At 39.2% G+C, this 15006-nt stretch overlaps 1 protein-coding gene across 1 annotated transcript in view; it reads right to left on the reverse strand.

The window, feature by feature from the left end:
• Nucleotides 1-223: 223 nt before the first annotated feature.
• LOC139385208 (synaptotagmin XIVa) overlaps nt 224-15006 on the reverse strand; it is a 127561-nt gene continuing 112778 nt past the window's right edge. The window contains exon 9 of the mRNA XM_071130322.1: nt 224-3442. Within this exon, the coding sequence (XP_070986423.1) occupies nt 3129-3442 (314 nt within the window). The 3' untranslated portion in view covers nt 224-3128. The remainder of the gene's footprint in view (nt 3443-15006) is intronic.

Consider the following 15006-nt stretch of genomic DNA (forward strand, 5'->3'; position numbering starts at 1 on the left):
ATGATAATGCAACACCCAATGTCACAAGGATCTGTACACAATTCCTGGGAGCTGAAAATGTCCCAGTTCTTCCATGGCCTTCATACTCACCAGACATGACACACTGCATACTCACCAGACATTGAGCATGTTTGGGATGCTCTAAATCGACATGTACAACATCATGTTCCAGTTCCTGACAATATCCTGCATTGTGCTTACTTACTTTATCGTGTTCTTCTTATTTGTTATTTTTTGTATTACATTGTTATTGATTACTGCATTGTTGGTGTTAGAGCTTGCAAAAAAGCATTTCACTGTAGTTGTGCATGACATTAAAACTTGAAACTAGACAAACTAGTTCTCTGTATCTGGGCCATTCTTGAATTCTGGTGGCATTTGGGCATGGCATTGTGAAAGAAAATATACTTAATTTTTTATGCATTCTGGTACATATTTACATTCTAAATAAACTAATATGGCAGCTTAATTACTTTAAATAATATTGACTAATTATGAATACATTGGAACAATTTACTAAAGTGATATGATTCAATTTAGCTTACAATGAAATTTACCTTCATTTAAATTGAGTAACATCAATGGCATTTTGTATTTAGACATACTAGAAGGTTGTGATTAGCAGAGAATGCTCAAAGACCTTGTCCATCTTTGCATTAATCAATTTTCAAGGAATAACACCAATGGCATAAACTTAGGGACACACTGTATTTGTTATTCATAAAAATAAAGGTATTTTAATAGCCTCGTTTTTATTTATCTATACAATATGTTAAATAATTTTGTTTACTTTCTAGAGTAATAATTGATCGCTATCTCTAAATCCCCAAAACATGTCACTACAACTCTGCCAGGTCACTGCTTGGAGAAGCCAATTTGCTTGCCCTATGTACTATAAACAATGCATAAACATAAAGTTCTGCAATATAAAGGACTTGCATTATATTTTATGATTGATAAAGAGTTCAATATAAAAAAACATGTATGATGTGCAACTATTTGAAATTTTAAAGGGTTTTCATGGTTGCAAATGTGAGAGCCCAAATGCCACCACAATTCAAGATCTGTTCTTGATGTCAGAATGCAAGCTCACAACTCAAAACACACTGCAAAACACACTGCAAGTTTTCAGACCACTAGACTTTTTCCACATTTTGTTACGTTACAGCCTTACTCTAAAATTGATTCAATTGATGTTTTAGACTGTCTACAAACAATACCCCATAATGACAAAGAAAAAAGAGGTCTTAGAAATGTTTGCAAATGTATACAAAAATACAAAACTGAAATATCACAAACTACATAAGTATTTAGACTCAGTACTTTGTTGAAGCACCGTTGGCAGCGAAAGCAGCTTAGAGTCTTCTTGGGTATGACACTAAAAGCTTGGCACACCTGTATTTGGGGAGTTCCTACAATTATTCTGTGCAGATCCTCTCAAGCTCTGTCAGGGTGGATGGGGAGCGACGCTGCACAGTTCTTTTCAGATCTCTCCAGAGATGTTTGATCTGGTTCAAGTCCAGACTCTGGCTGGCCACTCAAGGACTTTCAGAGACTTGAAGCCACTCCTGTGTTTTCTTGGCTGTGTGCTTAGGGTTGTTGTCCTGTTGGAAGGTGAACATTCACCCCAGTCTGAGGTCCTGAGTGCTAAGGGGCAGGTTTTCATCAAGGATCTCTCTGTACTTTGCTCCGTTCATCTTTCCCTCGATCCTGACTAGTCTCCCACTCACTGCCGCTGAAAAACATCCCCACAGCATGAAGCTGTCAACACACTTCGCCGTATGGATGGTGCCAGGTTTCCTCCAGACGTGCAGCTTGACATTCAAGCCAAAGAGTTCAGTTTTGGTTTCATCAGACCAAAGAATCTTGTTTCTCATGATCTGAGTCTTCAGGTGTCTTATGGCAAACTCCAAGGGGGATTGTGCCTTTTTACTGAGGAGTGGCTTCAGTCTGGCCACTCTACCATAAAGGCCTGATTGGTGGAGTACTGCAGAGATGGTTGTCCTTCTTGAAGGTTCCTTCATCTCCACAGAGGAACTTTGGAGCTCTGTCAGAGTGACCATCGGGTTCTTGGTCACCTCCCTGACCAATTGCTCAGTTAGGCCGGGCGGCCAGCTCTAGGAAGAGTCTTGGTGATTTAAAGTTCTTCCATTTAAGAACGGATGCCATTGTGTTCTTGGGGACCTTTCAATGCTGCAGACATTTTTTGGTAGCCTTCCCAAGATCTGTGCCTCAACAAAATCCTGTCTCGGAACTCTATGGACAATTCCTTGGACCTTATGGCTTTGCTTTTGCTCTGACTTGCACTGTCAACTGTGAGACTTATATAGACAGGTGTGTGCCTTTCCAAATCATGTCCAATCAATAGAATTTACCACAGGTGGACTCCAATCAAGTTGTAGTTATTTCTGTTTTTAATTTTTAATACATTTGCAAATATTTCTAAAAACCTGTTTTTGCTTTGTCATTATGGAATATTGTATATAGATTGATGAGGAACATTTTTTATTAAATCTATTTTAGAATAAGGTTGTAAATGTAACAAAATGTGAAAAAAGTCAAGCGGTCTGAATACTTTCCGAATGCACTGTAAGTACTTAACAATGCGAAAGAGCACTGCTATTGTCAAAACAGAATGTATTCCTATTCCTCTCATTGTACAATTACGTGAGAGAATCGATGATTCATCCAGGTTTAGCATTAAACAGTGCAGATATGCAATACATACTGTATCTATCTTTGCTTCCCAAACACATGTGGAAACAATAGATGGAGCAGTAAGCACTTGAAGTAATATGATCTCTTTCAATTACAGCACAGATTTTGCACTGTAAATATTTCACCCAATGTGTCAAATTGTAAATGTATTGCAACCATGACAATGTTCATCCTAAGTGTTCATCCTAATCAAAGACGATTTAAAAAATCTGGCATATTAAGTAACACTGTCAAGTCATTTGCCATCGCCTAGACCACATAACACCACCCACCATGCCCAACCCATCAACCCAGTCCACATAAAGAATGTTTCACCTGAGCAGAGACACCTATGGGCTTAGCCGTGCCCGTTCCCCATCCCTCTCTTCCTTCTTCTCAGCCACCTTTGCTTCCTCCTGTATTCTGTCGGTCTATGATTCCAACAGACTGTGCCACCGGCAGACCTGCTGTCCTTTGGACTCTTTCATCTGGGTCCAGTGAGTGAGTTCCTCCTCTCCAGAGCTGTTGAGGCCTAGCGAGATCCAACCGATCATCTCCTTGCGCTTCATGCTGCGCTTGTTGTACACGGAGAGGATGAGCGTCACATCTGACAGCTGGAAGAGGGCAACCTGGAAGACAAACGTCTCCTTGTATGTAGGGTTGGGCTGGCCATGACAGATCGACGTCTTACACTTGGACATCTCCTGGCCCATTGAGTTCAATAAGGTCAGCTTGACATATGTATCTAAGAGGAAGAAATGGGGAGAATGATTAAGGACTAGAAACAAAACAATTCTATATCTCAAATGCTGAGATACAGCTTATAGTCCAAAAATAACAATTGTGTTCATTTTAGGAAATGCTAGCATTGCATACTTTTTATTCAAATGAATGAGTTAGATTTCTTGAGGGGTGACAAATATGAAGAAAAAAAATGGGGGGGGGGGGGGGGGGGTACATAATAGAATAAATGGATAAGCTACAGCACGGCAACATGCAAAACTGAACATACCCCCATGGGAAAGCAATTACGGAAGCATAAAAAATGTATTAAATCATATCACTAAAGTTATTCCTAGATCATTCCTTATTCAATTACCTCCCAGAAAAACAATGTAGGGATTCAACTCCAACTATTAGAAAGTGAATAGTCATCACTTACTTTATTTAGTATTTTATCTACAGGCAAAAAATCCTGAGACAACAACTGATGACATCCGAGGCTGCAAACCAAATTGGAAGAAACAGCGGCAAGCATAGCAATCACAAAGGCTTTGATCATGTTTCGCCTTTGGCCATGTCATAACCATTTCCCATAATGTTCCATATTTCTACTGCTGTGAATGAGTGGGTAAGGCATGAATTGACAGGGCTTTTATAACGATCAGTGCCATCTGCTTTTGAAGGCCTATACTGTAGCTCTTTGCCTTGAATTCAGGGGATCTCTTGCGCTCTTTGACACTACCAAAATATACTTTTTTTTTTTTTTTGGTTGCTGTAGAATGGCTTAAACTGTAAAACTGTTGGTGTCTTAAGAGGCCAGTCGTGGTGGAGAAGTTCTTGTACCATTGTCAATGAATGAGAGGGGTTGTGACAGCTGATTAATGTGCCATTTCCATCCTCAACTACCTGTGCACTCAACTTTGCATACAAATTCAAAACATAATTCATGACTTCACAGCTTTTAGATTTGTCAGTGTATCCAGATGTTGCTATTTCTGTAAAGTCAATCACATCTGAATTTAGTCAATATTCAGAAGACAAAAACTCCCCAGAACACCTGCTGACCGCACAAATAAATTCCCATGTGAATAGTGATATACTGTAGCATCAAATGAATGTAATAGAGCAATTACAATTACTTTTGGTTGACTGATGCTTTATTGTCAATAGATTTTCAGAAGCTTTAACTTCACTGGGAAAGCATTTACGCAAATCTCCAGAAATAAAATGGCTGTTCGTAACATATTGTAAAATATAACGTTACAATACTATAATAAAACAAAATTGTATGGAGAGACAGACAATTGTTATGAAGTACAGTGGGTTCCCAAATTGACACCTTTGATAAAGATAAGCAATAATGACTGTATAAAATAAATAGTTCAAATACTGAGCTATATTGTATGCTCCAAAAAATTGGGAAATTACAATGAACAAAAATATAAATGCAACATGTAATGTGTTGGTCCCATGTTTCAATAGCTGAAATAAAAGATCCCAGAAATGTTCCATACGCACAAAAAGCTTATTTCTCGCAAATTTCAAGCACAAATTTGTTTTCATCCCTGTTAGTGAGCTTTTCTCTTTTGCCAAGATAATCCATCCACTTGACAGGTGTGGCATATCAAGAACCTGATTAAACAGCATGATCATTAGAGGTGCATCTTAAATAAAAGGACAATGAAAGGCCACTCTAAAATGTGCAGTTTTGTCACACAACACAATGTCACAGTTTTGAGGGAGTGTGCAACTGGAGTGCTGACTGCAGGAATGTCCACCAGAGCTGTTGCCAGTGAATTTTCTGTTCATTTCTCAACCATAAACCGCCTCCAACATAATTTTAGATAATTTGGCAGTATGCCCAACCGGCTTCACAACTACAGATCACATGTATAGTGTCATGTTGGCGAGCAATTTGCTGATGTCAACATTATGAACAGAGTGTTCCATGGTGGTGGTGGGGTTATGGCATGGGCAGTCATAAGTTATGGACAACGAACACAATTGCATTTTATTGATGGCAATTTGAATGAACAGATACCGCGCCATTCATCCACTGCCATCACCTTATGTTTCAGCATGATAATGCACCGCCACATGCCGCAAGGATCTGTACACCATTCCTGGAAACTGAAATGTCCTAGTTCTTCCATGGCCTGCCTATTCACCAGACATGTCATCCATTGAGCATGTTTGGGATACTCTGGTTCGACATGTATGACAGCGTGTTCCAGTTCCCGTCAATATCCAGCAACTTCACACAGCCATTGAAGATGAGTGGGACAACATTTCACAGGCCACAATCAACAGCCTGATCAACTCTATGCGAAGGAGATATGTCATGCTGCATGAGGCAGATGTTGGTCACACCAGATACTGACTGGTGTTCTGATCCACGCCCATACCTTTTTTTTAAAGGTATCTTTGACCAACAGCTGCATATCTGTATTCCCAGTCATGTAATATCCATAGATAAGGGCCTAATACATGTATTTGAATTGACTGATTTCCTGATATGAACTGTAACTCAGGAAAATCTTTGAAATTGTAGCAGGTTGCATTCATGTTTTTGTTCAGTATATATTATTTTATACTAATACAATTGCTCAGAGAAACAGATTTTGTTTAACAAGTAATACTTTTTTTCTCAAAAAAGGTTGGGGGCTAAATTATTGACACCCCTAAAACTTATTATAAATAAGTAGTCAAAAGCTTAGTATTTGGTCCCCTTTTCCTAGACTACATCAAGCTTGTGACTATAAACTTTGTTGGATGCATTGCAGTTTGTTGTGGTTCAGATTATTTTGTGCCCAATAGAAATGAATGGTAAATAATACAATAACAATAATAATAATTGTACAAAAAAAAAGTATGAAAATGTATGCGATCATTATTGTAAGTCACTGGTTAAGATCGTCTGCTAAATTACAAAATGTTTTAATAATATATTGTGTCATCTTGGAATCACTTTTATTGTAAATAAATTAGACACTTCTACATTAATGTGGCTGCTACCCTGTTAACGAATAACCCTGAATGAATTGTGAATAATGATGAGTGAGACATTTACAGAGGGTCAAAGATCATACCTCCAAGACATGCTAACCTCCTCTGTTATTGGTAATGGTGAGTGGTTAGCATGTCTTGTTGGTATGATCTTCGACCCATACTCATCATTATTCACAGTTAATTCAGTATTATCTATAAGCATGGTAGCATCCACATTAATGTAGAAGTGTCTTATCTTACTTACAATAAAATATTATTTCAACAAAATATTTTACTCTGGGTAATTATATTAGTATAAAATAATATAATTTCCCAATTTTTGGAGCATACAATATAGATCTGTACTTGAATTATTTATTTTATGCAGTGATTATTGCTCATCTTTATCAAGGGTGTCAATAACTCCGGACCCGACTGTAGAATATGTGCCAAAAGACTGCATTGTTTGTCACCAAAAGCCACCAAAGTCACCAAAAGCAAAAAGTTGGCCTGAATTACTCTTAATATGGAGAAGCAAGCTATCATGATTCCCACAAGCCCACATACAATGAAAAAAAGCAGGGAGCAAGGCTGGACGGGGAAATACATACATGAAAAATAACCAGGAATGGGGAGTAAGTGAAACACACACACACACACACACACACACACACACACACACACACACACACACACACACACACACACACACACACACACACACACACACTTCAAAGCTTCGAATTAGCAATGTTCGGTAGCACTTTATAATAACTCCACGTAATAAAGCATTTATAATGGATTAGTAAATAGTTTATTCCTCATTTATGTATCATTACTCCAACATTTGTAAATGTTAGTAACATAGTTATTCACACATTTAGAAACAACTTTTAAAATATTGAATAATGATTCATAAGAAAATTAATAAGATATTTAATATAGGTCCCTACAAACCATTTACTACTCATTAGTGCACTAAATCTAGCAGATTCATTACTCACCAACAACAACTGCAAATTCCAATAAAAACTACAAAATGTTTTGAAGTTCACTTTCCTTGCTTTGTTTAACCACACTATCATGAATCAAGCAAAGACGTTTTGTGCGTCAGAGAGCAGTATTTATTTAGTTTCATAGAACAAACGTACATCGTATTCGGAAAGTATTCATACCCCTTGACTTTTTCCACATTTTGTTACGTTACAGCCTTATTCTAAAATTGATTCAATTGCTTTAGTCTTCATCAATCTACACACAATACCCCAATGACAAAGAAAAAAACAGGTTTTTCTTCACATAAGTGAAGAGTCTTCTTGGATATGAAGCTACAAGCTTGGCACACCTGTATTTGGAGAATTTTTCACGTTCTTCACTGCAGATCCTCTCAAGCTCTGTCAGGTTGAATGGGGAGCGTCGCTGCACAGCTATTTTCAGGTCTCTACAGAGATGTTCGATTGGGTTCATGTCCAGGCTCTGGCTGGGCCACTCAAGGACAGTCAGATTTGTCCCGAAGCCACTCCTGCGTTGTCTTGGCTGTGTGCTTAGGGTCGTTGTCCTGTTGGAAGGCAAACATTCACCCCAGTCTGAGGTCTTGAGCGCTCTGGAGCAGGTTTTCCATCAAGAATCTCGCTGTAATTTACTCCGTTAATCTTTTCCTCAATCCTGACCAGTCTCCCAGTTCCCGCCGCTGAAAAACACATTAGGGATGGTGCCAGGTTTCCTCCAGACGTGACACTTGGCATTCAGGGCAAAGACTTCAATCTTGTTTTCATCAAACCAGAGAATCTTGTTTCTCATGGTCTGAGTCCTTTTGGGGCCTTTTTTGCAAACTCCAAGCGGGCTGTCATGTGCCTTTTACTGAGGAGTGGCTTCAGTCTGGCCACTCTACCATATAGTCCTGATTGGTGGAGTGCTGCAGGGATGGTTTTCCAATTGGAAATCTCTACAGAGGAACTCTGGGGTTCTTGGTCACCTCCCTGACCAAGGCCCTTCTCCCCCGATTGCTTAGTTTGGCTAGGGGCCAGATCTAAGTAGAGTATTGGTGGTTCCAAACTTCTTCAATTCAAGAATGATGGAGGCCACTGTCTTCTTGGGGACCATTAATGTTTCAGAAATGTTTTGCTACCCTTCCCCAGATCTGTGCCTTGACACAATCCTGTCTCGGTGCTCTAAGGACAATTCCCTTGGTTTTGGCTCTGACATGCACTGTCAGCTGTGGGACCTTATATAGACAGGTATGTGCATTTACAAATCATCTCAAAGATGATCAATGGAAACAGGATGCACCTGAGCTCAATTTCGAGTCTCATAGTAAAGGGTCTGAATACTTACGTAAATAAGGTATTTCTGTTTTTTATTTGCAAAAATTAATTTATGTATGTACAGTACCAGTCAAAAGTTGACACCTACTCAATCAAGGGTTTTTCTTTATTTTTTACTATTTTCTACATTGTAGAATAATAGTGAAGACATCAAAACGATGAAATAACACATATGTATGTATGTAGTAACACAAAAAAGTGTTAAACAAATCAAAATATTTTTGTATGTTTGAGATTCTTCAAAGTAGCCACCCTTTGCCATGATGACAGCTTTGCACACTCTTGACATTCTCTCAACCAGCTTCACCTGGAATGCTTTTCCGACAGTCTTGAAGGAGTTCCCACATATGCTGAGCACTTGTTGGATGCTTTTCCTTCACTCTGCAGTCTAACTTATCCCAAATCATCTCAATTGTGTTGAGATCGTGTGATTGTGGAGGAAAGGTCATCTGATGCAGCACTCCATCACTCTTCTTCTTGGTCAAATAGCCCTTACACAGCCTGGAGGTGTGTTGGGTCTTTGTCCTGTTGAAAAACAAATGATAGTCCCACAAAGCACAAACCAGATGGGATGACGTATCACTGCAGAATCCTGTGGTAGCCATGCTGGTTAAGTTTGCCTTGAATTCTAAATAAATCAGACAGTGTCACCAGCAAAGCACCTCCACACCTCATCCATGCTTCACTGTGGAAACTACACATGCAGAGATAATCTGTTCACCTACTCTGCATCTCACAGTTCCAACGGTGGTTGGAACCAAAAATCTCAAATTTGGACTCATCAGACCAAAGGAGAGATATCCACCGGTCTAATGTCCATTTCTCATGTTTCTTGGCCCAAGCAAGTCTCTTATTTTTATTGGTGTCCTTTAGTTGTGGTTTCTTTGTGGCAATTCGACCTGATTCAAGCAGTCTCCTCTAAACAGTTGATGTTGAGATGTGTCTGTTACTTTTATTTATTTGGGCTGCAATTTCTGAGGGTGGTAACTCTAATGAACTTATCCTCTGCAGCAGAGGTAACTCTGGGTCTTCCTTTCCTGTGGTGGTCCTCATGAGAGCCAGTTACATACAAAGTTCTTGAAATTTTGCACCTTGACTGGCCTTTATGTCTTAAGGTAATGATGGACTGTTGTTTCTCTTTGTTCTTGCCATAATATGGACCTGGACTTTTACCAAATAGGGCTATCTTCTGTATACCACCTCTACCTTGTCACAACATAAATTACTGGCTCAAAGGCATTGAGAAGGAAAGAAATTCCACAAATGTAGGCCCACCTGTAAATTAAAATGCATTACAGGTGACTGCCTCATGAAGCTGGTTGAGAGATTGCCAAGAGTGTGCAAAGCTGTCATCAAGGCATAGGCTGGCTACTTTGAATAATCGCAAATATAAAATATTTGTTTTATTTGTTTAACACTTTCTTGGTTACTACATGATTATGTATGTGTTATATGTCTTCACTACTATTCTACAATGTAGAACATAGTGAAAATAAAGAAAAACTCTGGAATGAGTAGGTGTTTCCAAACTTTTGACTGGTACTGTATATATATATTTTTTTATACAAATGTGAAAATAGTTGTTGCATAAGTATTCAGCCCCTTTGTCTTGGCAAGACTAGTTCAGGAGTAAAGTTTGGCTTAGCAAAATCACATAATAAGTTATATGGACTCACTATGTGTGAAATAATAGGGGTTGACATGATTTTGAGTGACTAAACCTTTCTCTGTCCCCATACATACATCTGTAAGGTCCGTCAGGTATTTAATACCAAGCACATATTTAACTACAAAGACCAGGGAGCTTTTTGAAAGCCTCATAAAGAAAGGTAGTGATTGGTAGATGGGTAAAAATAACAAAATTAGACAATGAATATCTCTTTAATCATGGTCAAGTTAATTCTGATGTGGATTATGTATTAAACCACCCAGACACATAAAAGATAGTGAGTGTCCTTCTGAACTGATCTTCAGAACAGGAATTAAACTGCTCAGGGATGTTATCATGAGGCCATTGGTGATTTTAAAACAGCTACAGAGTTCAATGGCTGTAATGGGAGAAAACAGAGGATGGATCAATAACATTCTAGTGACTCCACAATAATGACGTAAATGAGAGTGAAAAGAAGAATACAAATATACAGAAAAAACATATCCAAAACATGCATCAAGGCATTAAAGTAATATTAGATAAAAACACAGCAAAGGAATACACTTTTTGCCTAAATGCAAAGCCTTATGTCTGTGGCGAATCCAAAAGAACACATCACTGAATAACTGCCTCCTTATTTTCAAGCATGCATCCCGGTATGGGTACGCTTGACATGGGCAAACACTAGGGAGATTTTTAGGATAAAAATGAACGTAATGGAGCTAAGCACAGTCAAAATACTAGAGGAACCTTTCAGCAGGACAATAACCTACAACACAATGCCAAATCTACACTGGAGTACCAAGGACACCGTGAATGTTCCTGAGTGGATTTAAGTCTTAACTTAAATCTCCTTGAAAATCTGTTGCAAGACTTTGCTGTCTAGCCATGATCACCAACATCTTGACAGAGCTTGAATAGTTGTTTAAATTATATTTTACAATCCAGGTGTGCAAATGTCCTACAGACTTATCCAAGAGGACTCACAGCTGTAATCAATGCCAAAGGGGTTTCTAACATGTATTGACTCAGGGAGCTGAATAATTATGCAATGACTATATTTTAGTTATTTCATTTTATATATATATATATACACAGTTGAAGTCAGAAGTTTACATACACCTTAGCCAAATACATTTAAACTCAGTTTTTCACAATTCCTGACATTTAATCCTAGTAAAAATTCCCTGTGTTAGGTCAGTTAAGATCACCACGTTATTTGAAGAATGTGAAATGTCAGAATAATAGTAGAGAGAATTATTTATTTCAGCTTTAATTTCTTTCATAACATTCCCAGTGGGTCAGAAGTTTACATACACTCAATTCGTATTTAGTAGCATTGCCTTTAAATGGTTTAACTTGGGTGAAACGTTTCGGGTAGCCTTTCACAAGCTTCCCACAATAAGTTGGGTGAACTTTGGCCCATTCCTCCTGACAGAGCTGGTGTAACTAAGTCAGGTATGTATAGGCCTCCTTGCTCGCACAGGCTTTTTCAGTTCTGCCCACAAATTTTCTATAGGATTGAGATTGAGGCTTTGTGATGGCCAATCCAGTACCTTGACTTTGTTGTCCTTAAGTCATTTTGCCACAACTTTGGAAGTATGCTTGGGGTCATTGTCCATTTGGGAGACCCATTTGCGACCAAGCTTTAACTTCCTGACTGATGTCTTGAGATGTTGCTTCAATATATCCACGTAATTTTCCTCACTCATGATGCCTGATGCCATCTATTTTGGGAAGTACACCAGTCCCTCCTGCAGCAAAGCACCCCCACAACATGATACTGCCACCCCCATGCTTCACGGTTGTCCACCTTTTTCCTCCAAACATAATGATGGTCATTATGGCCAAACAGTTCTATTTTTGTTTCATCAGACCAGAGGACATTTTTCCAAAAAGTACGATCTTTGTCCCCATGTGCAGTTGCAAACAGTAGTCTGGCTTTTTTATGGTGGTTTTGGAGCAGTGTCTTCTTCCTTGCTGAGCGGCCTATCAGGTTATGTCGACATAAGACTCCTTTCACTGTGGATATAGATACTTTTGTACCTGTTTCCTCCAGCATCTTCACAATGTCCTTTGCTGTTGTTCTGGGATTGATTTGCACATTTCGCACCAAAGTATGTCCATCTCTAGGAGACAGAACGCATCTCCTTCCTGACAGCTGCGTGGTCCATGGTGTTTATACTTGCTTACTATTGTTTGTACAGATGAACGTGGTACCTTCAGGCATTTAAAAATTGCTCCCAGGGATGAAACAGACTTGTGGAGGTCTATAATTTAGGTCTTGACTGATTTCTTTTGATTTTCCCATGATGTCAAGCAAAGAGGCACTGAGTTCGAAGGTAGGCCTTGAAATACATCCACAGGTACACCTCCAATTGACTCAAATGATGTCAATTAGCCTATCAGAAGCTTCTTAAGCCATGACATTATTTTCTGGAATTTTCCAAGCTGTTTAAAGGCACAGTCAACTTAGTGTAAGTAAGCTTCTGACACACTGGAATTGTGATACAGTGAATTACAAGTAAAATAATCTGTCTGTAAACAATTTTGGAAAAAATGACTTGTGTCATGCACAACGTAGATGTCCTAACCGACTTGCCAAATCTATAGTTTATGACAAGAAATTTGTTGAGTGGTTGAATAACGAGTTTTAATGACTACAACCTAAATGACTTCCGACTTCAACTGTGTATATATATATATATATATATATATATAGTTCAAATTTTTCTTCCCCAAAAATACAATTAAATTAATCTTAATCTCACTTTGTAACACAATAAAATGTGAAGAAATCCAATAGATGGTCGGCCGAAGCCGAAAACGTGAAGTTGATCGATCCTTGTTGAGGGAGGAGCAGAGTTTCTTTATATGACAGCAAAACATTCTTATGATGACAAAAAATGTGTTGGCACCTTCAATTCTTGCACATTTTCTCATAAAAAATATATTTCAACACTATCTGCTCAGGCAAAATTGCCAAACTGCTAACCTTGGAACCAATCAACTGCTATACCTAGAACCAATCATAACTCTCTGTAGCTGTAGGTTTAAAGAAACATTATTTTATTTAACCAGTTAAGTCAGTTAAGAACAAACAAATTATTTACAATGATGGCCTACCCCGGCCAAACCCGGAAAATTCTGGGTCAATTGTGAACCGCTCAATTGTGAACCGGTTGTGATACAGCCTGGAATCAAACCGGGCTCTGTAGCGATGCTTCTAGCACTGAGACGCAGTGCCTTAGACCACTGCGCCACTCAGGAGCTCCCTATTCAATCATACACTTTGCATAGAAATCCATATAAAAGCACGTAGATGTGTGTGTGTCATGTATGCTAGAATGGATGTTTAAAAATGACAGCTGCATACAGTGCATTTGGAAAGTATTCAGACCCCTTCCCTTTTTCACCATTTTGTTGTGTTACAGCCTTATTCCTTATTCTAAAATGTATTAAATAAAAAAGAATCCTCATCAATCTACCAACAATACCCAATAATGACAAAGCGAAAACAAGTTTTTAGACATCTTTGCAAATGTATTAAAAATTAAAAAAAATGTATTCAGACCCTTTAAACCAAGCCATGAGGTTGAAGCAATTGTCTGTAGAGCTCCGAGACAGGACTGTGACGAGGCACAGCTGTCTATCGTTGTCTCTGAATGAAAACCATACTTAGGTAGCCTTTCCCACCTGTGTGGTGTGGGTAGTTATTTTCTGTTTAGTGTGTTTCGCACCTGACGGAGCTGTTTCAGTTGTTCTTTTGTTGCTTGTTGTATATTGTTCAGCTTTACCATTAAAATGACGAACACGTACCACGCTGCACCTTGGTCCTCACCTTCTTCCACCAACGGCCATTACAGGGGCCTCCAGCATTCTTAAATTGAAGTTTAGAACCACCAAGACTCTTCTTAGAGCTTGCCACCCGGTCAAACTGAGTAATTGTGGAAGAAGGGCCGAGCTCCAGAGTCCCTCTGTGGAGATGGGAGAACCTTCCAGAAGGACAACCATCTCTGCAAGAGCAACAACATCTCAGCCACGAAATGGTAGGCCACACAAACTCACGGAACGGTACCGCAGTTCTGAAACGAGTAGTGAGTAAAAATCGTCTGTCCTCGGTTGCAAAACTCACTCTGAGTTCCAAACGGCCTCTGGAAGCAACGTGAGCACAATAACTGTTCGTCGGGAGCTCCATGAAATGGGTTTCCATGGCCGAGCAGCAGCACACAAGCCTAAGATCACCAATGCACAATGCCAAGCGTTGACTGGAGTGGTGTAAAGCTCGCCGTCATTGGACTCTGGAATAGTGGAAATGCGTTCTCTGGAGTGACGAATCACGCTTCACCATCTGGCTGTCCAATGGATGAATCTGGTTTTGGCGGATGCCAGGAGAACGCTACCTGCCCCAGTGCATAGTGTTAACTGTAAAGTTTAGTGAAGTAGGAATAATGGTCTGGGGCTGTTTTTCATGGTTCGGGCTCAGTCCCTTAGTTCCAGTGAAGGGAAATCTTAATGCTACTGCATACAAAGACATTCTAGATGATTCTGTGCTTCCAACTTTGTGGCAACAGTTCGAGGAAGGACCTTTCCAGTTTCAGCATGACAATGCCACCGTGCACA

Source organism: Oncorhynchus clarkii, chromosome 26 (assembly GCF_045791955.1).
Source record: "Oncorhynchus clarkii lewisi isolate Uvic-CL-2024 chromosome 26, UVic_Ocla_1.0, whole genome shotgun sequence".
In the NCBI taxonomy this organism is placed as follows: Eukaryota; Metazoa; Chordata; class Actinopteri; order Salmoniformes; family Salmonidae; genus Oncorhynchus; species Oncorhynchus clarkii.